Here is a 24979-nt window from a genome sequence, read left to right as displayed (position 1 = left end):
CTGTGTGCCACTGATCTGCTCCTCTCCCTGTGTGCCACTGATCTGCTCCTCTCCCTGTGCAGTGCCACTGATCTGCCCCTCTCCCTGTGCTGTGCCACTGCTCTGCTCCTCTCCCTGTGTGCCACTGATCTGCTCCTCTCCCTGTGCAGTGCCACTGATCTGCTCCTCTCCCTGTCCAGTGCCACTGCTCTGCTCCTCTCCCTGTCCAGTGCCACTGCTCTGCTCCTCTCCCTGTGCAGTGCCACTGCTCTGCTCCTCTCCCTATGCAGTGCCACTGATCTGCTCCTCTCCCTGTGTGCCACTGATCTGCTCCTCTCCGTGTGCCACTGCTCTGCTCCTCTCCCTGTGCAGTGCCACTGCTCTGCTCCTCTCCCTGTGCAGTGCCACTGATCTGCCCCTCTCCCTGTGCAGTGCCACTGATCTGCCCCTCTCCCTGTGCTGTGCCACTGCTCTGCTCCTCTCCTTGTGCAGTGCCACTGATCTGCTCCTCTCCCTGTGTGCCACTGATCTGCTCCTCTCCCCGTGTGCCACTGATCTGCTCCTCTCCCTGTGTGCCACTGATCTGCTCCTCTCCCTGTGTGCCACTGATCTGCTCCTCTCCCTGTGTGCCATTGATCTGCTCCTCTCCCTGTGCAGTGCCACTGATCTGCTCCTCTCCCTGTGCAGTGCCACTGATCTGCTCCTCTCCCTGTGCAGTGCCACTGCTCTGCTCCTCTCCGTGTGCCACTGCTCTGCTCCTCTCTCCGCGTGCCACTGATCTGCTCCTCTCCCTGTGTGCCACTGATCTGCTCCTCTCCCTATGCAGTGCCACTGCTCTGCTGCTCTCCCTGTGCAGTGCCACTGATCTGCTCCTCTCCCTGTGCAGTGCCACTGATCTGCTCCTCTCCCTGTGCAGTGCCACTGATCTGCTCCTCTCCCTGTGTGCCACTGATCTGCTCCTCTCCCTGTACAGTGCCACTGATCTGCTCCTCTCCCCGTGTGCCACTGCTCTGCTCCTCTCCCTGTGCAGTGCCACTGATCTGCTCCTCTCCCTGTGTGCCACTGATCTGCTCCTCTCCCTGTGCAGTGCCACTGATCTGCCCCTCTCCCTGTGCTGTGCCACTGCTCTGCTCCTCTCCCTGTGTGCCACTGATCTGCTCCTCTCCCTGTGTGCCACTGATCTGCTCCTCTCCCTGTGCAGTGCCACTGATCTGCTCCTCTCCCTGTCCAGTGCCACTGCTCTGCTCCTCTCCCTGTCCAGTGCCACTGCTCTGCTCCTCTCCCTGTGCAGTGCCACTGCTCTGCTCCTCTCCCTATGCAGTGCCACTGATCTGCTCCTCTCCCTGTGTGCCACTGATCTGCTCCTCTCCGTGTGCCACTGCTCTGCTCCTCTCCCTGTGCAGTGCCACTGCTCTGCTCCTCTCCCTGTGCAGTGCCACTGATCTGCTCCTCTCCCTGTACAGTGCCACTGATCTGCCCCTCTCCCTGTGCTGTGCCACTGCTCTGCTCCTCTCCCTGTGTGCCACTGATCTGCTCCTCTCCCTGTGTGCCACTGATCTGCTCCTCTCCCTGTGCAGTGCCACTGATCTGCCCCTCTCCCTGTGCTGTGCCACTGATCTGCTCCTCTCCCTGTGCAGTGCCACTGATCTGCTCCTCTCCCTGTGCAGTGCCACTGATCTGCTCCTCTCCCTGTCCAGTGCCACTGCTCTGCTCCTCTCCCTGTCCAGTGCCACTGCTCTGCTCCTCTCCCTGTGCAGTGCCACTGCTCTGCTCCTCTCCCTATGCAGTGCCACTGATCTGCTCCTCTCCCTGTGTGCCACTGATCTGCTCCTCTCCGTGTGCCACTGCTCTGCTCCTCTCCCTGTGCAGTGCCACTGCTCTGCTCCTCTCCCTGTGCAGTGCCACTGATCTGCCCCTCTCCCTGTGCAGTGCCACTGATCTGCCCCTCTCCCTGTGCTGTGCCACTGCTCTGCTCCTCTCCTTGTGCAGTGCCACTGATCTGCTCCTCTCCCTGTGTGCCACTGATCTGCTCCTCTCCCTGTGTGCCACTGATCTGCTCCTCTCCCCGTGTGCCACTGCTCTGCTCCTCTCCCTGTGCAGTGCCACTGATCTGCTCCTCTCCCTGTGCAGTGCCACTGATCTGCTCCTCTCCCTGTACAGTGCCACTGATCTGCTCCTCTCCCTGTACAGTGCCACTGATCTGCTCCTCTCCCCGTGTGCCACTGCTCTGCTCCTCTCCCTGTGCAGTGCCACTGATCTGCTCCTCTCCCTGTGCAGTGCCACTGATCTGCTCCTCTCCCTGTGCAGTGCCACTGCTCTGCTCCTCTCCGTGTGCCACTGCTCTGCTCCTCTCTCCGCGTGCCACTGATCTGCTCCTCTCCCTGTGTGCCACTGATCTGCTCCTCTCCCTGTGTGCCACTGATCTGCTCCTCTCCCCGTGTGCCACTGATCTGCTCCTCTCCCTGTGTGCCACTGATCTGCTCCTCTCCCTGTGTGCCACTGATCTGCTCCTCTCCCTGTGTGCCATTGATCTGCTCCTCTCCCTGTGCAGTGCCACTGATCTGCTCCTCTCCCTGTGCAGTGCCACTGATCTGCTCCTCTCCCTGTGCAGTGCCACTGCTCTGCTCCTCTCCGTGTGCCACTGCTCTGCTCCTCTCTCCGCGTGCCACTGATCTGCTCCTCTCCCTGTGTGCCACTGATCTGCTCCTCTCCCTATGCAGTGCCACTGCTCTGCTGCTCTCCCTGTGCAGTGCCACTGCTTTGCTCCTCTCCCTGTGCAGTGCCACTGATCTGCTCCTCTCCCTGTGCAGTGCCACTGATCTGCTCCTCTCCCTGTGTGCCACTGATCTGCTCCTCTCCCTGTACAGTGCCACTGATCTGCTCCTCTCCCTGTACAGTGCCACTGATCTGCTCCTCTCCCCGTGTGCCACTGATCTGCTCCTCTCCCTGTGTGCCACTGATCTGCTCCTCTCCCTGTGCAGTGCCACTGATCTGCTCCTCTCCCTGTGCAGTGCCACTGATCTGCTCCTCTCCCTGTCCAGTGCCACTGCTCTGCTCCTCTCCCTGTCCAGTGCCACTGCTCTGCTCCTCTCCCTGTGCAGTGCCACTGCTCTGCTCCTCTCCCTATGCAGTGCCACTGATCTGCTCCTCTCCCTGTGTGCCACTGATCTGCTCCTCTCCGTGTGCCACTGCTCTGCTCCTCTCCCTGTGCAGTGCCACTGCTCTGCTCCTCTCCCTGTGCAGTGCCACTGATCTGCTCCTCTCCCTGTACAGTGCCACTGATCTGCCCCTCTCCCTGTGCTGTGCCACTGCTCTGCTCCTCTCCCTGTGTGCCACTGATCTGCTCCTCTCCCTGTGTGCCACTGATCTGCTCCTCTCCCTGTGCAGTGCCACTGATCTGCCCCTCTCCCTGTGCTGTGCCACTGCTCTGCTCCTCTCCCTGTGTGCCACTGATCTGCTCCTCTCCCTGTGCAGTGCCACTGATCTGCTCCTCTCCCTGTCCAGTGCCACTGCTCTGCTCCTCTCCCTGTCCAGTGCCACTGCTCTGCTCCTCTCCCTGTGCAGTGCCACTGCTCTGCTCCTCTCCCTGTGCAGTGCCACTGATCTGCCCCTCTCCCTGTGCAGTGCCACTGATCTGCCCCTCTCCCTGTGCTGTGCCACTGCTCTGCTCCTCTCCTTGTGCAGTGCCACTGATCTGCTCCTCTCCCTGTGTGCCACTGATCTGCTCCTCTCCCCGTGTGCCACTGATCTGCTCCTCTCCCTGTGTGCCACTGATCTGCTCCTCTCCCTGTGTGCCACTGATCTGCTCCTCTCCCTGTGTGCCACTGATCTGCTCCTCTCCCTGTGCAGTGCCACTGATCTGCTCCTCTCCCTGTGCAGTGCCACTGATCTGCTCCTCTCCCTGTGCAGTGCCACTGCTCTGCTCCTCTCCGTGTGCCACTGCTCTGCTCCTCTCTCCGCGTGCCACTGATCTGCTCCTCTCCCTGTGTGCCACTGATCTGCTCCTCTCCCTATGCAGTGCCACTGCTCTGCTGCTCTCCCTGTGCAGTGCCACTGATCTGCTCCTCTCCCTGTGCAGTGCCACTGATCTGCTCCTCTCCCTGTGCAGTGCCACTGATCTGCTCCTCTCCCTGTGTGCCACTGATCTGCTCCTCTCCCTGTACAGTGCCACTGATCTGCTCCTCTCCCCGTGTGCCACTGCTCTGCTCCTCTCCCTGTGCAGTGCCACTGATCTGCTCCTCTCCCTGTGTGCCACTGATCTGCTCCTCTCCCTGTGCAGTGCCACTGATCTGCCCCTCTCCCTGTGCTGTGCCACTGCTCTGCTCCTCTCCCTGTGTGCCACTGATCTGCTCCTCTCCCTGTGCAGTGCCACTGATCTGCTCCTCTCCCTGTGCAGTGCCACTGATCTGCTCCTCTCCCTGTCCAGTGCCACTGCTCTGCTCCTCTCCCTGTCCAGTGCCACTGCTCTGCTCCTCTCCCTGTGCAGTGCCACTGCTCTGCTCCTCTCCCTATGCAGTGCCACTGATCTGCTCCTCTCCCTGTGTGCCACTGATCTGCTCCTCTCCGTGTGCCACTGCTCTGCTCCTCTCCCTGTGCAGTGCCACTGCTCTGCTCCTCTCCCTGTGCAGTGCCACTGATCTGCTCCTCTCTCTGTGTGCCACTAATCTGCTTCTCTCTCTGTGTGCCACTAATCTGCTCCTCTCTCTGTGTGCCACTAATCTGATTCTCTCTCTGTGTGCCACTAATCTGATTCTCTCTCTGTGTGCCACTAATCTGATTCTCTCTCTGTGTGCCACTGATCTGATTCTCTCTCTGTGTGCCACTAATCTGATTCTCTCTCTGTGTGCCACTAATCTGCTCCTCTCTCTGTGTGCCACTAATCTGCTCCTCTCTCTGTGTGCCACTAATCTGATTCTCTCTCTGTGTGCCACTAATCTGATTCTCTCTCTGTGTGCCACTAATCTGCTCCTCTCTCTGTGTGCCACTAATCTGCTCCTCTCTCTGTGTGCCACTAATCTGATTCTCTCTCTGTGTGCCACTAATCTGATTCTCTCTCTGTGTGCCACTGATCTGATTCTCTCTCTGTGTGCCACTAATCTGATTCTCTCTCTGTGTGCCACTAATCTGCTCCTCTCTCTGTGTGCCACTAATCTGCTCCTCTCTCTGTGTGCCACTAATCTGATTCTCTCTCTGTGTGCCACTAATCTGCTCCTCTCTCTGTGTGCCACTAATCTGCTCCTCTCTCTGTGTGCCACTAATCTGATTCTCTCTCTGTGTGCCACTAATCTGATTCTCTCTCTGTGTGCCACTAATCTGCTCCTCTCTCTGTGTGCCACTAATCTGCTCCTCTCTCTGTGTGCCACTAATCTGATTCTCTCTCTGTGTGCCACTAATCTGATTCTCTCTCTGTGTGCCACTAATCTGATTCTCTCTCTGTGTGCCACTAATCTGCTCCTCTCTCTGTGTGCCACTAATCTGCTCCTCTCTCTGTGTGCCACTAATCTGCTCCTCTCTCTGTGTGCCACTAATCTGATTCTCTTGCTTTAGTTGTGGAAAGGTCGTTGGCAGGGGAACGACATTGTAATCAAAGTTATGAAAATACGAGACTGGACCACACGCAAGAGCCGGGACTTCAACGAAGAGTATCCGAAATTGCGGTAAGCTTAAAACTGGGCTCTGGTCTTGTCCTGTGTTTAAATGCCAAGAACAGTGTCATTCCTGATGGCCATTGTATTGGTGTCCTGTTCTACCATCCTGCTGAGATTTGCAGTCCCTGAGAGGTGCCTTATTCCTTGTATTGATGTCCTCTGTCCTACCATCCCTGATGGTGGTCCTGCTGAGATCTGGTGCCTCTCAGAGATTCCATCATTCCTGGTGGCCATTGTATTGATGTCCTCTGTCCTACCATCCCTGATGGTGGTCCTGCTGAGATCTGGTGCCTCTCAGAGGTGCAATCATTGTATTGGTACCATCACTTGTTGTCCTTGTCTAGAGATGCAGATGATTCTGGCTTGAATACAAATTGTTTGCGGCTAGGATTGGGCCAGTCACATTCAGGACGTGTGTCTGATTGGCCCAGGTCCAGTCTCCATGCAATTTGCACTAAATCTTCATGCAAAGCAGAATTTAATCTCCCTCGCCATCTCTGTCCTTGTGTTACCAGTCATTGCATGCATCAGAAATGTAGGGATGGCAGGAGCCGTTTGCCAGCCAACGGTTCCACCATTTTTGACCCTTCACAATAAAGTCAGGTGGGACAGGACAGCCAATCCAACCTGATCATAGCCCAGGCCACTCCCCCTTGTGACACGATGCATATTGCTGTGCTACCCCCACACAGTGTCACCCCAAAACATGTGACCATACTGCGTGTTACCGGTGATATCCGTGTGCATTTGTGACCATACCCCTTTGGTGGTCGCTGCCCGCGGTGTGACCAACGTGGAGCATTAGTGTCACGTCATTCTTGGTAGCTGTCAGATGTGTCCTCCTCACTTGTTGTCCATCGTGTCTTCTGGTGGGATTGTACAGTCCGGATTGTAAGGTGTAGAGCCAGCTGTAATGATATCCAGCGGGCCTCCCGGCATTAGACCAGGGATCAGCATTATAGTCTACCCTCTGCAGTGTACATACCCTTGCCTGGCCTATGCAGTGGTGCGGAGGGTGACACGTGGCACGTTCATGTTTCCACCATTTGGAAGTGCAGTTGAGAATGCCCCCCCCCCGGGTTCACACCAACAGTATCAACTGGTAGGGCCAGTCTACACGGCTGTGCTGATGCTTGGCGAAGCTTAGGTCGCCTTAAAGCAATCCCGTGGCGAAGCTCGACTTGAAAATAAGATACTTACCTGTAGAGAGGGAAGCCTCAGAATCCTATGGAGGCTTCCCTCGGTGGTCTGATGTCCCCCGTCGCTAAGCGTGGCCCCCCCTCTCCACATCGGGGTCGTGGAGCTCCTCTGCAGTAGCACACGGCCAATGGCTGCCGAAGGAAGAGGAGGTGCGCGATATTGGGGACAATGCCTTGTCACTAATCCTCTGGAAGCGGGGGCGTGCTCAGAAACAGGGGACATAAGAGCCCCTAGGGGAACCTCACTGGGATCCCGAGGCTGCTCTCTCTGCAGGTAAGTATCTCATTTGTACCCGAGCTTCGGCTGGGGTACACTTTAGGATAACAGCCGGTATACACAGAAGAGTGGGCAGACAGTAAGGGGGGCACTGCTCTTGTATACTACCATTGTGTATGTTCCATCTGTCTTATGTCCTCACGGTACACCTCATGTCATGTCCTCCATAGGATATTCTCTCACCCCAATGTCCTCCCTGTTCTGGGTGCCTGTCAAGCTCCACCTGCCCCTCATCCTGTGCTCATCACCCATTGGATGCCTTATGGATCTCTGTACAATGTGCTGCACGAGGGGACCAGTGAGTATTGTGCTGGTAGCTCTGCTAATGGCCAGGCTGCTGAGAGAAGATATTGCCTATCAGTTGTGGGTGGGGGAAGTATTTGTGGTGCTAAGGTCTTTACTATCTCTGGGGAGATGACTCACGCTGCTGTTGGCCAGTACTGTATAGTGGAGAGGAAGGTGAGGTTGTTCTGCTCAGGGGTGGTATGGGGAGGAGTTGTACTCAGGGGAGGTATTGGCCAGTACTGTATAGAGGAGAGGAAGATGAGGTTGTTCTGCTCAGGGGTGATATGGGGAGGAGTTGTACTCAGGGGTGGTATTGGCCAGTACTGTATAGAGGAGAGGAAGGTGAGGTCGTTCTGCTCAGGGGTGGTATGGGGAGGAGTTGTACTTCTCAGGGGAGGTATTAGCCAGTACTGTATAGAGGAGAGGAAGGTGAGGTTGTTCTGCTCAGGGGTGGTATGGGGAGGAATTTTACTCCTCAGGGGAAGTATTGGCCAGAACTGTATAGGGGAGAGGAAGGTGAGATTGTTCTGCTCAGGGGTGGTATGGGTAGGAGTTCTACGTCTCAGGGGCGGTATTGGCCAGTACTGTATAGGGGAGGGGAAGGTGAGGTTGTTCTGCTCAGGGGTGGTATGGGGAGGAGTTTTACTCAGGGGAGGTATTGGCCAGTACTGTATAAGGGAGAATGTGAGGTTGTTCTGCTCAGGGGTGGTATGGGCAGGAGTTGTACTCCTCAGGGGCCGTATTGGCCAGTACTGTATAGAGGAGAGGAAGGTGAGGTTGTTCTGCTCAGGGGTGGTATGGGGAGGAGTTGTACTCCTCAGGGGCGGTATTGGCCAGTACTGTATAGGGGAGAGGAAGGTGAGGTTGTTCTGCTCAGGGGTGGTATGGGGAGGAGTTGTACTGCTCAGGGGAGGTATTGGCCAGTACTGTATAGAGGAAGGTGAGGTTGTTCTGCACAGGGGTGGTATGGGGAGGAGTTGTACTCCTCAGGGGAGGTATTGGCCAGTACTGTATAGGGGAGAGGAAGGTGAGGTTGTTCTGCTCAGGGGTGGTATGGGGAGGAGTTGTACTCCTCAGGGGTGGTATTGGCCAGTACTGTATAGAGGAGAGGAAGGTGAGGTTGTTCTGCTCAGGGGTGGTATGGGGAGGAGTTGTACTGCTCAGGGGAGGTATTGGCCAGTACTGTATAGGGGAGAGGAAGGTGAGATTGTTCTGCTCAGGGGTGGTATGGGGAGGAGTTGTACTCCTCAGGGGTGGTATTGGCCAGTACTGTATAGAGGAGAGGAAGGTGAGATTGTTCTGCTCAGGGGTGGTATGGGGAGGAGTTGTACTCCTCAGGGGTGGTATTGGCCAGTACTGTATAGAGGAGAGGAAGGTGAGGTTGTTCTGCTCAGGGGTGGTATGGAGAGGAGTTTTACTCCTCAGGGGAGGTATTGGCCAGTACTGTATAGAGGAGAGGAAGGTGAGATTGTTCTGCTCAGGGGTGGTATGGGGAGGAGTTGTACTCCTCAGGGGAGGTATTGGCCAGTACTGTATAGGGGAGAGGAAGGTGAGGTTGTTCTGCTCAGGGGTGGTATGGGGAGGAGTTGTACTCCTCAGGGGAGGTATTGGCCAGTACTGTATAGAGGAGAGGAAGGTGAGGTTGTTCTGCTCAGGGGTGGTATGGGGAGGAGTTGTACTCCTCAGGGGAGGTATTGGCCAGTACTGTATAGAGGAGAGGAAGGTGAGGTTGTTCTGCTCAGGGGTGGTATGGAGAGGAGTTGTACTCCTCAGGGGAGGTATTGGCCAGTACTGTATAGAGGAGAGGAAGGTGAGGTTGTTCTGCTCAGGGGTGGTATGGGGAGGAGTTGTACTCCTCAGGGGCGGTATTGGCCAGTACTGTATAAGGGAGAGGAAGGTGAAGTTGTTCTGCTCAGGGGTGGTATGGGGAGGAGTTATACTCAGGGGAGGTATTGGCCAGTACTGTATAGAGGAGAGGAAGGTGAGGTTGTTCTGCTCAGGGGTGGTATGGGGAGGAGTTGTACTCCTCAGGGGAGGTATTAGCCTGTACTGTATGGAGGAAGGTGAGGTTGTTCTGCGCAGGGGTGGTATGGGGAGGAGTTGTACTCCTCACGGGCTGTATTGGCCAGTACTGTATAGAGGAGAGGAAGGTGAGGTTGTTCTGCTCAGGGGTGGTATGGGGAGGAGTTGTACTCCTCAGGGGCAGTATTGGCCAGTACTGTATAGAGGAGAGGAAGGTGAAGTTGTTCTGCACAGGGGTGGTATGGGGAGGAGTTGTACTCCTCAGGGGAGGTATTGGCCAGTACTGTATAGAGGAGAGGAAGGTGAGGTTGTTCTGCTCAGGGGTGGTATGGGGAGGAGTTGTACTCCTCAGGGGCGGTATTGGCCAGTACTGTATAGAGGAGAGGAAGGTGAGGTTGTTCTGCTCAGGGGTGGTATGGGGAAGAGTTGTACTCCTCAGGGGAGGTATTGGCCTGTACTGTATAGAGGAGAGGAGGTTGAGGTTGTTCTGCTCAGGGGTGGTATGGGGAGGAGTTGTACTCCTCAGGGGCGGTATTGGCCAGTACTGTATAGAGGAGAGGAAGGTGAGGTTGTTCTGCTCAGGGGTGGTATGGGGAGGAGTTGTACTCCTCGAGGGTATTGGCCAGTACTGTATAGAGGAAAGGAAGGTGAGGTTGTTCTGCTCAGGGGTGGTATGGGGAGGAGTTGTACTCCTCGGAGGTATTGGCCAGTACTGTATAGAGGAAAGGAAGGTGAGGTTGTTCTGCTCAGGGGTGGTATGGGGAGGAGTTATACTCAGGGGAGGTATTGGCCAGTACTGTATAGAGGAGAAGGTGAGGTTGTTCTGCTCAGGGGTGGTATGGGGAGGAGTTGTACTCCTCAGGGGAGGTATTGGCCAGTACTGTATAGAGGAGAGGAAGGTGAGGTTGTTCTGCTCAGGGGTGGTATGGGGAGGAGTTATACTCAGGGGAGGTATTGGCCAGTACTGTATAGAGGAGAAGGTGAGGTTGTTCTGCTCAGGGGTGGTATGGGGAGGAGTTGTACTCCTCAGGGGAGGTATTGGCCAGTACTGTATAGAGGAGAGGAAGGTGAGGTTGTTCTGCTCAGGGGTGGTATGGGGAGGAGTTGTACTCCTCAGGGGCGGTATTGGCCAGTACTGTATAAGGGAGAGGAAGGTGAAGTTGTTCTGCTCAGGGGTGGTATGGGGAGGAGTTATACTCAGGGGAGGTATTGGCCAGTACTGTATAGAGGAGAGGAAGGTGAGGTTGTTCTGCTCAGGGGTGGTATGGGGAGGAGTTGTACTCCTCAGGGGAGGTATTAGCCTGTACTGTATGGAGGAAGGTGAGGTTGTTTTGCTCAGGGGTGGTATGGGGAGGAGTTGTACTCCTCAGGGGAAATATTGGCCAGTACTGTATAGGGGAGAGGAAGGTGGTTTTTCTGCTCAGGGGTGGTGTGGGGAGGAGTTGTACTCAGGGGAAATATTGGCCAGTACTGTATAGGGGAGAGGAAGGTGAGGTTGTTCTGCTCAGGGGTGGTATGGGGAGGAGTTGTACTCCTCAGGGGAGGTATTGGCCAGAACTGTATAGGGGAGAGGAAGGTGAGGTTGTTCTGCTCAGGGGTGGTATGGGGAGGAGTTGTACTCCTCAGGGGTGGTATTGGCCAGTACTGTATAGAGGAGAGGAAGGTGAAGTTGTACTGCACAGGGGTGGTATGGGGAGGAGTTGTACTCCTCAGGGGCAGTATTGGCCAGTACTGTATAGAGGAGAGGAAGGTGAAGTTGTTCTGCACAGGGGTGGTATGGGGAGGAGTTGTACTCCTCAGGGGAGGTATTGGCCAGTACTGTATAGAGGAGAGGAAGGTGAGGTTGTTCTGCTCAGGGGTGGTATGGGGAGGAATTTTACTCCTCACGGGCTGTATTGGCCAGTACTGTATAGAGGAGAGGAAGGTGAGGTTGTTCTGCTCAGGGGTGGTATGGGGAGGAGTTGTACTCCTCAGGGGCAGTATTGGCCAGTACTGTATAGAGGAGAGGAAGGTGAAGTTGTTCTGCACAGGGGTGGTATGGGGAGGAGTTGTACTCCTCAGGGGAAATATTGGCCAGTACTGTATAGGGGAGAGGAAGGTGGTTTTTCTGCTCAGGGGTGGTGTGGGGAGGAGTTGTACTCAGGGGAAATATTGGCCAGTACTGTATAGGGGAGAGGAAGGTGAGGTTGTTCTGCTCAGGGGTGGTATGGGGAGGAGTTGTACTCCTCAGGGGAGGTATTGGCCAGAACTGTATAGGGGAGAGGAAGGTGAGGTTGTTCTGCGCAGGGGTGGTATGGGGAGGAGTTGTACTCCTCAGGGGAGGTATTGGCCAGTACTGTATAGAGGAGAGGAAGGTGAAGTTGTTCTGCACAGGGGTGGTATGGGGAGGAGTTGTACTCCTCAGGGGCAGTATTGGCCAGTACTGTATAGAGGAGAGGAAGGTGAAGTTGTTCTGCACAGGGGTGGTATGGGGAGGAGTTGTACTCCTCAGGGGCAGTATTGGCCAGTACTGTATAGAGGAGAGGAAGGTGAAGTTGTTCTGCACAGGGGTGGTATGGGGAGGAGTTATACGCCTCAGGGGAAGTATTGGCCTGTACTGTATAGAGGAGAGGAAGGTGAGGTTGCTCTGCTCAGGGGTGGTATGGGGAGGAGTTGTACTCCTCAGGGGCGGTATTGGCCAGTACTGTATAGAGGAGAGGAAGGTGAGGTTGTTCTGCTCAGGGGTGGTATGGGGAGGAATTTTACTCCTCACGGGCTGTATTGGCCAGTACTGTATAGAGGAGAGGAAGGTGAGGTTGTTCTGCTCAGGGGTGGTATGGGGAAGAGTTGTACTCCTCAGGGGAGGTATTGGCCTGTACTGTATAGAGGAGAGGAGGTTGAGGTTGTTCTGCTCAGGGGTGGTATGGGGAGGAGTTGTACTCCTCAGGGGCGGTATTGGCCAGTACTGTATAGAGGAGAGGAAGGTGAGGTTGTTCTGCTCAGGGGTGGTATGGGGAGGAGTTGTACTCCTCGGAGGTATTGGCCAGTACTGTATAGAGGAAAGGAAGGTGAGGTTGTTCTGCTCAGGGGTGGTATGGGGAGGAGTTATACGCCTCAGGGGAAGTATTGGCCTGTACTGTATAGAGGAGAGGAAGGTGAGGTTGCTCTGCTCAGGGGTGGTATGGGGAGGAGTTGTACTCCTCAGGGGCGGTATTGGCCAGTACTGTATAGAGGAGAGGAAGGTGAGGTTGTTCTGCTCAGGGGTGGTATGGGGAGGAATTTTACTCCTCACGGGCTGTATTGGCCAGTACTGTATAGAGGAGAGGAAGGTGAGGTTGTTCTGCTCAGGGGTGGTATGGGGAAGAGTTGTACTCCTCAGGGGAGGTATTGGCCTGTACTGTATAGAGGAGAGGAGGTTGAGGTTGTTCTGCTCAGGGGTGGTATGGGGAGGAGTTGTACTCCTCAGGGGCGGTATTGGCCAGTACTGTATAGAGGAGAGGAAGGTGAGGTTGTTCTGCTCAGGGGTGGTATGGGGAGGAGTTGTACTCCTCGGAGGTATTGGCCAGTACTGTATAGAGGAAAGGAAGGTGAGGTTGTTCTGCTCAGGGGTGGTATGGGGAGGAGTTATACGCCTCAGGGGAAGTATTGGCCTGTACTGTATAGAGGAGAGGAAGGTGAGGTTGCTCTGCTCAGGGGTGGTATGGGGAGGAGTTGTACTCCTCAGGGGCGGTATTGGCCAGTACTGTATAGAGGAGAGGAAGGTGAGGTTGTTCTGCTCAGGGGTGGTATGGGGAGGAGTTGTACTGCTCAGGGGTGCTATGGGGAGGAGTTGTACTGCTCAGGGGTGGTATGGGGAGGAGTTATACTCCTCAGGGGAAGTTTTGGCCATGTGTGGGTCAGGGGTTGATGAGGGAGTCAGCTAGGAGGAGATAGCTGGGGAGGTGTTATCTCTGTTGTCTCATGCGTCTCTCTGTGCCGCCATCTTTCCCCGCAGACTTAGTGGTGGATCAGTGCCAGGCTGTAAAGTTTGCGTTGGACATTGCTCGCGGTATGGCATTTCTTCACACGCTGGAGCCCCTCATACCTCGCCATTACTTGAACAGCCGCAGTATTATGGTGAGTATGTGTTTGTGTGTCCCTGAAAATGTCTGACATCCTATTCCCAGTATACTAGCAGCTTGTACAAACCTCTTATAGCTCCGCCCTGCCGATAGACTGTCTGCTCCTCCCTCTGCCACACCTGTGGCTGTGCGATAGGAATACAGTCTGAGGATCATGCAGTGTATGTGTACATGACATGCATGCCTATGGGCAGTGTGCCTATAGAGACACTGAATATGTACAGCATAGAGCAATGCATACGTACGGCAGTGTATTGGCACAATGGTCATTGTGAAGCCTTATATAATGTTCTGTCTTTTTATATAAAAGTAGCCTAGTTAAAAGGGAATTGGAGTCTGGCATAATACAGAATATAATGTGTTTCCATACTCTTTTATTTCCCGCTGTGATTTTTACATGGATGACATTACTTTTGGACAAGGACAAGTCCCCCTAGCTCACAGAACAGCATTGTTATAAGCTGTGCATTTCAGGGAAATAGAACTTAATTGCTTTCATTGGTGATTGTTTTTGGTGGTGGTATGCATTTATTAAGCATTTTACTTATTGATATACGGTATATTTCATTTATCAAGTTTCAATCACTTAAAGTAAACCTGAGCTTCAGCTCTGCTTCAAACTGGGTAATGACCATAAAGAGAGGGAAGTATAGGTAATGTAATGAAACAAAAATATGGTGGAGGGGAGGGTGTCTTTACCACTCAAGAGGGAAGAACCCAAACCACAGGGTGAATGTAAAAAGATCAAATTATTTATTCAGCACGATAATATAATAATTGTGCTGAATAAATAATGTAATCTTTTTACATTAACCCTGTGGTTTGGGTTCTTTCCTCTTGAGTGGTAAAGACACCCTCCCCTCCACCATATTTTTGTTTCATCACATTGCCCATCTCTGGGTGCCTCCACCGCCCAGTACTATACATTGCATCTCCTTTGGAGGTGTTCACCTTCCGGGTGTGGTAAGAAGGACCAACCAGGAGTGCGACCATCCAGTGCCAGCAGGACCTGTAATACCGAGCAGGGGCGGTTATTTCCCTGTCGGCGATGTACGGTGTTTGCAGGAACTGCCACCCACCTTTGTGAGTATAAATACTCTTATACTACAATCTAACACCCCACAATACTGCACCATGTGGCTCCTGGTCTCTCCTTGCCATACAGGTGACCGTGGTATCCCCACAGTGACCACCTTTACTACTATGGAGAGAGGGAAGCCTGAGGATCCTATTGAGGCTTCCCTCGGTGGGCCGCAGTCCCCCCTGTTGCTAAGCGCGGTCCATCTCCACGTCAGGGGCCGCGCCACTCCTCTTCCTGATTCATGGCTGCTTGCTGCGCATGCGTGGGCGGGCTCGCGCATCTACTATGAATCAAGCGTCCATGAGTCAGGAAGAGGAGCTGCGCTGCCCTGATATGATTAGCGACAATACCTTGTCGCTAATCTTCGAGGGATGTGATTTCCCTTGCTGATTTCCACCGAAGCTGAAGCAATAAGCCGGCGTGCACTAGCAACCTTTTGTATCAGGGCCGTCAATGCTGGATCCCTTCTGCAGAGGACAATGGGGGAAGAATCATTGAGATCCGGAGGCCTCGCCCCTCCTGAGGTAACGCCCTCCCACCCCACACCCGGGGCACTTTTTTCTCCGTACAGTTTTACTTTAAGTCCAAGGTATGGCTACCCTGCCATATACACCATTGTTGGTCAGTGATCTCCTGGTGGTGGAATGATGACCATTGCTGGTCAGTGATCTCCTGGTGTTGGAGTAATGACCATTGCTGGTCAGTGGTCTCCTGGTGGTGGACTGATGACCATTGCTGGTCAGTGGTCTCCTGGTGGTGGACTGATGACCATTGCTGGTCAGTGGTCTCCTGGTGGTGGACTGATGACCATTGCTGGTCAGTGGTCTCCTGGTGGTGGACTGATGACCATTGCTGGTCAGTGGTCTCCTGGTGGTGGACTGATGACCATTGCTGGTCAGTGGTCTCCTGGTGGTGGACTGATGACCATTGCTGGTCAGTGGTCTCCTGGTGGTGGACTGATGACCATTGCTGGTCAGTGGTCTCCTGGTGGTGGACTGATGACCATTGCTGGTCAGTGGTCTCCTGGTGGTGGACTGATGACCATTGCTGGTCAGTGGTCTCCTGGTGGTGGACTGATGACCATTGCTGGTCAGTGATCTCCTAGTGTTGGAGTTATGACCATTGCTGGTCAGTGGTCTCCTGGTGGTGGACTGATGACCATTGCTGGTCAGTGGTCTCCTGGTGGTGGACTGATGACCATTGCTGGTCAGTGGTCTCCTGGTGGTGGACTGATGACCATTGCTGGTCAGTGGTCGCCTGGTGGTGGACTAATGACCATTGCTGGTCAGTGGTCTCCTGGTGGTGGACTAATGACCATTGCTGGTTAGTGGTCTCCTGATGGTGGAATGATGACCATTGCTGGTCAGTGATCTCCTGATGGTGGACTAATGACCATTGCTGGTCAGTAGTATCCTAGTGGCGGACTGTTGGCCATTGCTGGGCAGTGATCTCCTGATGGTGGACTAATGACCATTGCTGGTCAGTGGTCTCCTGGTGGTGGTCTAATGACCATTGCTGGTCAGTGGTCTCCTGGTGGTGGACTAATGACCATTGCTGGTTAGTGGTCTCCTGATGGTGGAATGATGACCATTGCTGGTCAGTGATCTCCTGATGGTGGACTAATGACCATTGCTGGTCAGTGGTCTCCTAGTGGTGGACTATTGGCCATTGCTGGTCAGTGATCTCCTGATGGTGGACTAATGACCATAGCTGGTCAGTAGTATCCTGGTGGTGAATTAAGGACCATTGCTGGTCAGTGGTCTCCTGATTGACTCATAACCATCAACATTTACCAATGTGATATAGGCCTTCAACTGCTTAGATGTTATCCTTGGTTTCTTTATAACCTCCCAGCCTATTCTATGCCTTGCAGTTACCTCTGGTACCCGATCACTTCTAGGTAGGCCAACAAAGTCCTGAATTTCCTCCATTTCTGTTGACTGGTGGAGTCTGAACTCTTTAGAGATGGTCAGGCCTCTTCTCATGACTCGCTGCTTGTCTTTTGCAGATTGATGAAGACATGACGGCACGGATCAGCATGGCGGATGTCAAACTTTCCTTCCAGTGTGCGGGGCGCATGTACTGTCCGGCATGGGTGGCACCTGAAGGTACAACATAACACCTCCATCTAACTGGTATCCTCATTATCTGTCCCAGGATCTCCTGCTGTCCCCTCTGTGGATCTCTGTGTAGTATTATTTATTTATGTAACACCAACATCTTCCATAGCGCTGTACATACTGCAGAACAAACATTGGTGAACACAGATACATGATCAGTACAACACTCAGTGCCACCAGGACATCCTGTAATACAAGTACAGATACTGACATGGCTGACATCACCGATACTGCTACATGCTCATATTATAGATCACAGCACAATAAGTAACACTAGGAGGAGGTCTCTGCCCTTGCCAGCTTACAACTGAGAGGGCGGTGAGTTGGAGACATTAGGGGGGGGGGAGACACAGGGGTTAGGGGATGAGGCAATGAACCTCCAATGCTCCCTATAGCAAATTATAGGCTTTTCTAACAAGGTGTGTTTTGAGAGAACCTTTAAAGAATGTAGAGCTTTGTGTGATAGTGGGAGGAGCTTAACCATTACGTCCAGAAGGCCATGTGCGCTCACATGGCCGATCGTGCGCGAGCTTCCGGGTCGTTAACCCAGGAATCAATGAATTGGGATATGGTGTCGATGATTGATTCCTCTCCCCCGCAGAAAAAGCGACTGCTTCTCTCAGAAGCCTCACTTTTTCTGCCTCTTGCGTCCCCCTAAACGTACATGTAACGCTTAGTGATGTCATGTAAACAAACTCTTGGCTGCCATCTTGTGGCCAAAAATTAAAACTACATCTACATGTAAAAAAAAAACATATATTTACATAAAAAAGATTACTATTTACATCCCACCCTCCCAAATATACCCAAATAAAATGTTTAATTAAAAAAATAAATAAAAAAAAGTAAATATTTACCTAACTTTATAAATATCAATGTAAAGATTAAATTTTCTATTTTTTTTATTATTATAAGCTTGTAAATAATAATCAGAATCAGCTTTATTCGCCAAGTACGCGGAATGACGTACCCGGAATTGTTTTTGGTACACATGGCATGGCAGTCGAACATATACAAACATATACAAACATATACAACATAGCTCCTGGTGGTCTAATGACCATTGCTGGTCAGTGGTCTCCTGATGGTGGAATGATCCCTTGGGTAATTGGTAGCCAGTGGAGAGATTGGCAGAGAGGGGCAGCCTCAGAGGAGCGGGAGGAGAGGTGGATAATAAGGGCAGCAGAGGTCAGTAGGGATTGGCAGAGAGGGGCAGCATCAGAGGAGTGGGAGGAGAGGTGGATGAGATGAGCAGCAGAGGTCAGTAGGGATTGGCAGAGAAGGAGCAGCATCAGAGGAGTGGGAGGAGAGGTGGATGAGATGAGCAGCAGAGGTCAGTAGGGATTGGCAGAGAGGAGCAGCATCAGAGGAGTGGGAGGAGAGGTGGATGAGATGAGCAGCAGAGGTCAGTAGGGATTGGCAGAGAAGGAGCAGCATCAGAGGAGTGGGAGGAGAGGTGGATGAGATGAGCAGCAGAGGTCAGTAGGGATTGGCAGAGAGGAGCAGCATCAGAGGAGCGGGAGGAGAGGTGGATGAGATGAGCAGCAGAGGTCAGTAGGGATTGGCAGAGAGGAGCAGCATCAGAGGAGTGGGAGGAGAGGTGGATGAGATGAGCAGCAGAGGTCAGTAGGGATTGGCAGAGAGGAGCAGCATCAGAGGAGAGGTGGATGAGACAGGCAGCAGAGGTCAGTAGGGATTGACAGAGAGGTGCAGCATCAGAGGAGCGGGGGGAGAGTTGGATGAGATGGGCAGCAGAGGTCAGTAGGGATTGGGAGAGAGGTGCAGCATCAGAGGAGCGGGAGGAGAGGTGGATGAGATGGGCAGCAGAGGTCAGTAGGGATTGGGAGAGAGTTGCAGCATCAGAGGAGTGGGAGGAGAGGTGGGTGACATGGGCTGCAGAGGTCAGTAGGGATTGGCAGAGAGGGGCAGCATCAGAGGAGCGGGAGGAGAGGTGGATGAGACAGGCAGCAGAGGTCAGTAGGGATTGGCAGAGAGGGGCAGCATCAGAGGAGCGGGAGGAGAGGTGGATGAGATGAGCAGCAGAGGTAAGTAGGGATTGGCAGAGAAGGAGCAGCATCAGAGGAGTGGTAGGAGAGGTGGATGAGATGAGCAGCAGAGGTCAGTAGGGATTGGCAGAGAGGAGCAGCATCAGAGGAGCAGGAGGAGAGGTGGATAATAAGGGCAGCAGAGGTCAGTAGGAATTGGCAGAGAGGGGCAGCATCAGAGGAGCGGGAGGAGAGGTGGATGAGATGAGCAGCAGGGGTCAGTGGGGATTGGCAGAGAAGGAGCAGCATCAGAGGAGTGGGAGGAGAGGTGGATGAGATGAGCAGCAGAGGTCAGTAGGGATTGGCAGAGAGGGGCAGCATCAGAGGAGCGGGAGGAGAGGTGGATGAGATGAGCAGCAGAGGTCAGTAGGGATTAGCAGAGAAGGAGCAGCATCAGAGGAGTGGGAGGAGAGGTGGATGAGATGAGCAGCAGAGGTCAGTAGGGATTGGCAGAGAGGAGCAGCATCAGAGGAGCAGGAGGAGAGGTGGATGAGATGAGCAGCAGAGGTCAGTAGGGATTGGCAGAGAAGGAGCAGCATCAGAGGAGTGGAAGGAGAGGTGGATGAGATGAGCAGCAGAGGTCAGTGGGGATTGGCAGAGAGGTGCAGCATCAGAGGAGCGGGAGGAGAGGTGGATAAGATGAGCAGCAGAGGTCAGTAGGGATTGGCAGAGAAGGAGCAGCATCAGAGGAGTGGGAGGAGAGGTGGATGAGATGAGCAGCAGAGGTCAGTAGGGATTGGCAGAGAGGAGCAGCATCAGAGGAGAGGTGGATGAGACAGGCAGCAGAGGTCAGTAGGGATTGGGAGAGAGGTGCAGCATCAGAGGAGCGGGAGGAGAGGTGGATGAGATGGACAGCAGAGGTCAGTAGGAATTGGCAGAGAGGGGCAGCACCAGAGGAGCGGGAGGAGAGGTGGATGAGATGAGCAGCAGAGGTTAGTTGGGATTGGCAGAGAGGAGCAGCATCAGAGGAGTGGGAGGAGAGGTGGATGAGACAGGCAGCAGATGTCAGTAGGGATTGGCAGAGAGGTGCAGCATCAGAGGAGTGGGAGGAGAGGTGGATGAGACAGGCAGCAGGGGTCAGTAGGGATTGGCAGAGAGGGGCAGCATCAGAGGAGCTGGAGGAGAGGTGGATGAGATGAGCAGCAGAGGTAAGTAGGGATTGGCAGAGAAGGAGCAGCATCAGAGGAGTGGGAGGAGAGGTGGATGAGATGAGCAGCAGAGGTCAGTAGGTATTGGCAGAGAGGAGCAGCATCAGAGAAGCAGGAGGAGAGGTGGATAATAAGGGCAGCAGAGGTCAGTAGGGATTGGCAGAGAGGGGCAGCATCAGAGGAGCGGGAGGAGAGGTGGATGAGATGAGCAGCAGAGGTCAGTAGGGATTGGCAGAGAAGGAGCAGCATCAGGAGTGGGAGGAGAGGTGGATGAGACAGGCAGCAGATGTCAGTAGGGATTGGCAGAGAGGTGCAGCATTAGAGGAGTGGGAGGAGAGGTGGATGAGACAGGCAGCAGAGGTCAGTAGGGATTGGCAGAGAGGGGCAGCATCAGAGGAGCGGGAGGAGAGGTGGATGAGATGGGCAGCAGAGGTTAGTAGGGATTTGGAGAAAGGGGCAGCATCAGAGGAGCGGGAGGAGAGGTGGGTGACATGGGCTGCAGAGGTCAGTAGGGATTGGCAGAGAGGGGCAGCATCAGAGGAACGGGAGGAGAGGTGGATGAGGCAGGCAGCAGAGGTCAGTAGGGATTAGCAGAGAGGAGCAGCATCAGAGGAGAGGAAGGAGAGGTGGATGAGATGAGCAGCAGAGGTCAGTGGGGATTAGCAGAGAGGAGCAGCATCAGAGGAGTGGGAGGAGAGGTGGATGAGATGAGCAGCAGAGGTCAGTAGGCATTGGCAGAGAGGGGCAGCATCAGAGGAGCGGGAGGAGAGTTGGATGAGGCAGGCTGCAGAGGTCAGTAGGGATTGGCAGAGAGGAGCAGCATCAGAGGAGCGGGAGGAGAGGTGGATGACAGGCAGCAGAGGTCAGTAGGGATTGGCAGAGAGGAGCAGCATCAGAGGAGTGGGAGGAGAGGTGGATGAGATGAGCAGCAGAGGTCAGTAGGGATTGGCAGAGAGGAGCAGCATCAGAGGAGCGGGAGGAGAGATGGATGAGGCAGGCAGCAGGGGTCAGTAGGGATTGGGAGAGAGGGGCAGCATCAGAGGAGCGGGAGGAGAGGTGGATGAGATGGGCAGCAGAGGTCAGTATGGATTGGCAGAGAGGGGCAGCTTCAGAGGAGCGGGAGGAGAGGTTGGTGAGGCAGGCAGCAGAAGTCAGTAGAGATTGGCAGAGAGGGGGAGCATCAGAGGAGCGGGAGGAGAGGTGGATGAGATGGGCAGCAGAGGTCAGTAGGGATTGGCAGAGAGGTGCAGCATCAGAGGAGCGGGAGGAGAGGTGGATGAGGCAGGCAGCAGAGGTCAGTAGGGATTGGCAGGGAGGGGCAGCATTAGAGGAGTGTGAGGAGAGGTGGATGAGATGGGCAGCAGGGGTCTGTAGGGATTGGCAGAGAGGGGCAGCTTCAGAGGAGCGGGAGGAGAGGTTGGTGAGGCAGGCAGCAGAAGTCAGTAGAGATTGGCAGAGAGGGGGAGCATCAGAGGACTGGGAGGAGAGTTTGTTCTCACCTGAGCTATGTGATTTTACAAACATACCCCATAACCTTGCATTAGCCAGAGCTACTAATCGCTACCACTAAAAAGCTCTTGCAGTGTGAGCAGCCCGTAGTTTACATTTTTTAGATCTTGCCATTGAGCTGATTGCCTCAATAAAGTTTATCTTGTAGAAGCTGCCATGATTCCTCTTGCGGGTGAGATTGTCTGACTTCCTCTTGTGGGTGAGATTGCCTGACTTCCTCTTGTGAGTGAGATTGCCTGACTCTTGCGGGTGAAATTGCCTGACTTCCTCTTGTGGGTGAGATTGCCTGACTCTTGCGGGTGAAATTGCCTGACTTTCTCTTGCGGGTGAGATTGTCTGACTTCCTCTTGCGGGTGAGATTGTCTGACTTCCTCTTGTGGGTGAGATTGCCTGACTTCCTCTTGCGGGTGAGATTGCCTTCCTCCCTCTTGCGGGTGAGATTGCCTTCCTCCCTCTTGCGGGTGAGATTGCCTGACTTCCTCTTGCGGGTGAGATTGCCTGACTTCCTCTTGTGGGTGAGATTGCCTGACTTCCTCTTGTGGGTGAGATTGCCTGACTTCCTCTTGCAGGTGAGATTGCCTGACTTCCTCTTGCAGGTGAGATTGCCTGACTTCCTCTTGCGGGTGAGATTGGCTGACTGTCTCTTGCGGGTGAGATTGCCTTCCTCTTGTGGATGAGATTGCCTGACTTCCTCTTGTGGGTGAGATTGCCTGACTTCCCCTTGCGGGTGAGATTGCCTGACTTCCCCTTGTGGGTGAGATTGCCTGACTTCCCCTTGTGGGTGAGATTGCCTGACTTCCTCTTGTGGGTGAGATTGCTTGACTTCCTCTTGCGGGTGAGATTGACTTCCTCTTGTGGGTGAGATTGCCTGACTTCCTCTTGTGGGTGAGATTGCCTGACTTCCCCTTGCGGGTGAGATTGCCTGACTTCCCCTTGCGGGTGAGATTGCCTGACTTCCCCTTGCGGGTGAGATTGCCTGACTTCCCCTTGCGGGTGAGATTGCCTGACTTCCCCTTGCGGGTGAGATTGCCTGACTTCCCCTTGCGGGTGAGATTGCCTGACTTCCCCTTGCGGGTGAGATTGCCTGACTTCCCCTTGCGGGTGAGATTGCCTGACTTCCCCTTGCGGGTGAGATTGCCTGACTTCCCCTTGCGGGTGAGATTGCCTGACTTCCCCTTGCGGGTGAGATTGCCTGACTTCCCCTTGCGGGTGAGATTGCCTGACTTCCCCTTGCGGGTGAGATTGCCTGACTTCCCCTTGCGGGTGAGATTGCCTGACTTCCTCTTGCGGATGAGATTGCCTGACTTCCTCTTGCGGGTGAGATTGCATGACTTTCTCTTGTGGGTGAGATTGACTTCCTCTTGCGGATGAGATTGTCTGACTTCCTCTTGCAGCCTTGCAGAAGCGTCCGGAGGACATTAACCGCCGCTCTGCTGACATGTGGAGCTTTGCAGTTCTGCTTTGGGAGTTGGTGACTCGAGAGGTACCGTTTGCTGATCTGTCTAACATGGAGATTGGAATGAAGGTGAGTCTATGAGGGGATCCCGACTGGAAATGTAGGCAGGTTTCCCCATCAAATAGCCAGACTCACACCTCTTCTGATGTCTTCCAGGTGTCGTTGGAAGGTTTACGTCCCACCATTCCTCCTGGCATTTCCCCCCACATCTGTAAACTCATGAAGATCTGTATGAACGAAGATCCGGCCAAGCGGCCAAAGTTTGACATGATCGTCCCGATCCTGGAGAAGATGCAAGACAAATAATCACACTAACTTCTTCATCACAATGTCCCAATCTGACTGCCACACAAGCACCATTGCTGCCCAGTGTGAATCCTGTTCACCACTGCATCAGCCAGAAGATGTGGTCCAGCCATACCCGACCAGCTACATCTTGCTACCAAGTGCCTTCTGGGAAAGTCATGTCCAACGGACTGTCCTGCAGCCGAGGACCGGTGCTTGCATGAAGCTTGTCTCTTGTCCACTGCTTGCAGACGCATTACTGTATGTCCTTGTATTTCCTGTATACAGTGTTAGAGCTGGAACCTGCCAGAAATCGGGAATCAATTAGCCATATTGTGGGGGGGTTAGAGAGTGGAGTGTGACTGTCAGTACATTTCACATGGAAAGTAGTCCTCATAAGAGTTTTACAAATATTGCTTGACTAATCATTTCAGGAAAAAAGACAATGGTGGTGACCAGTGAAGGATCCAAGTCTTGTGATGGTTTGAATGCCTACATGTCGTGGTATAGTTTGAAGGCTACTCCCAGTCTTCATACAGTTAGTCCTCAGAAGAACAAAAAGTTTAATTGGAAATTGGTTGTAGGTAATCCTGGGGTGGTAAAATGAGGGGTTCTCAAGGTATTAATGGTCCTTTTGTATTTCAGAGATTGGTGGTTTTGAGGCAGAGAAGGGGCGCTGCTGTCCTACGCAGGTTCTAGTTTGTTACAAATAAGATTTTTCTATTGGCTGGTCATATCTACTCAATGTCACACTGCTTACTGTGCTCCGCCCCCGAGGAGCCAGGGAATGTGCCTTGCTGGTGCTTGGCCACGTGTCGGAGGGCAGTGTATTGTATTAGTACCCCTCTCGTCATACTGTGCTGCCACAGCTTTATATGCCAATATGTATGTATGTGTATATATATATAAATATATTATATCACAGTGTATCACTAAAATGCCATGTATATTATGTCAGGGGTGGCGTGTCTGCCCTTCAGTCCTTCTGCCCTTCAGTCCTTCTGCCCTTACAGCAGAGAGAGAAATGTATTTTTTTTATATATAAATTAACCATTGCGCACCTTGTGAGAGCTTAATAAATATTATTCTAGACATTCCCTTATCATTTATTAGTAATTATCAGATGACCTATGATGTCAGTGTTTGGTAACAGATGTTGTGGTGTGATGTCAGTCTTACAATGTGGGGTGTTGTGATGTCACAGCGTTTCAGCATTGGGTGGTGTGATGTCACAGCGTTGCTGTCACTGTACGTCCAGAAACATCTCATACAGAGCCCCGTGTCTGCCCCATAGATGGACCTCTGCTGTCACTGTACAGCCAGGAACATCTCATACAGAGATCCGTGTCTGCCTCATAGATGGACCTCTGCTGTCACTACAGCCAGGAACATCTCATACAGAGCCCCGTGTCTGCCCCATAGATGGACCTCTGCTGTCACTGTACAGCCAGGAACATCTCATACAGAGATCCGTGTCTGCCCCATAGATGGACCTCTGCTGTCACTACAGCCAGGAACATATCATACAGAGCCCCGTGTCTGCCCCATAGATGGGCCTCTGCTGTCACTACAGCCAGGAACATCTCATACAGAGCCCCGTGTCTGCCCCATAGATGGACCTCTGCTGTCACTGTACAGCCAGGAACATCTCATACAGAGCCCCGTGTCTGCCCCATAGATGGACCTCTGCTGTCACTGTACAGCCAGGAACATCTCATACAGAGCCCCGTGTCTGCCCCATAGATGGACCTCTGCTGTCACTACAGCCAGGAACATCTCATACAGAGCTCAGTGTCTACCTCATAGATGGGCCTCTGCTGTCACT

General features: G+C 53.5%; 1 protein-coding gene across 1 annotated transcript in view; it reads left to right on the top strand.

The window, feature by feature from the left end:
- ILK (integrin linked kinase) overlaps positions 1-24248 on the top strand; it is a 52443-nt gene extending 28195 nt beyond the window's left edge. The window contains exons 8-13 of the mRNA XM_068263951.1: positions 5527-5636; positions 7274-7401; positions 13384-13505; positions 16600-16699; positions 22808-22938; positions 23026-24248. Coding sequence (XP_068120052.1) covers positions 5527-5636; positions 7274-7401; positions 13384-13505; positions 16600-16699; positions 22808-22938; positions 23026-23175 — 741 coding nt within the window. The 3' untranslated portion in view covers positions 23176-24248. The remainder of the gene's footprint in view (positions 1-5526; positions 5637-7273; positions 7402-13383; positions 13506-16599; positions 16700-22807; positions 22939-23025) is intronic.
- Positions 24249-24979: the final 731 nt, after the last annotated feature.

The sequence above is a fragment of the Hyperolius riggenbachi genome, chromosome 2 (assembly GCF_040937935.1).
Source record: "Hyperolius riggenbachi isolate aHypRig1 chromosome 2, aHypRig1.pri, whole genome shotgun sequence".
NCBI lineage: Eukaryota > Metazoa > Chordata > Amphibia > Anura > Hyperoliidae > Hyperolius > Hyperolius riggenbachi.
This window is presented reverse-complemented; position numbering and strand designations above follow the sequence as displayed.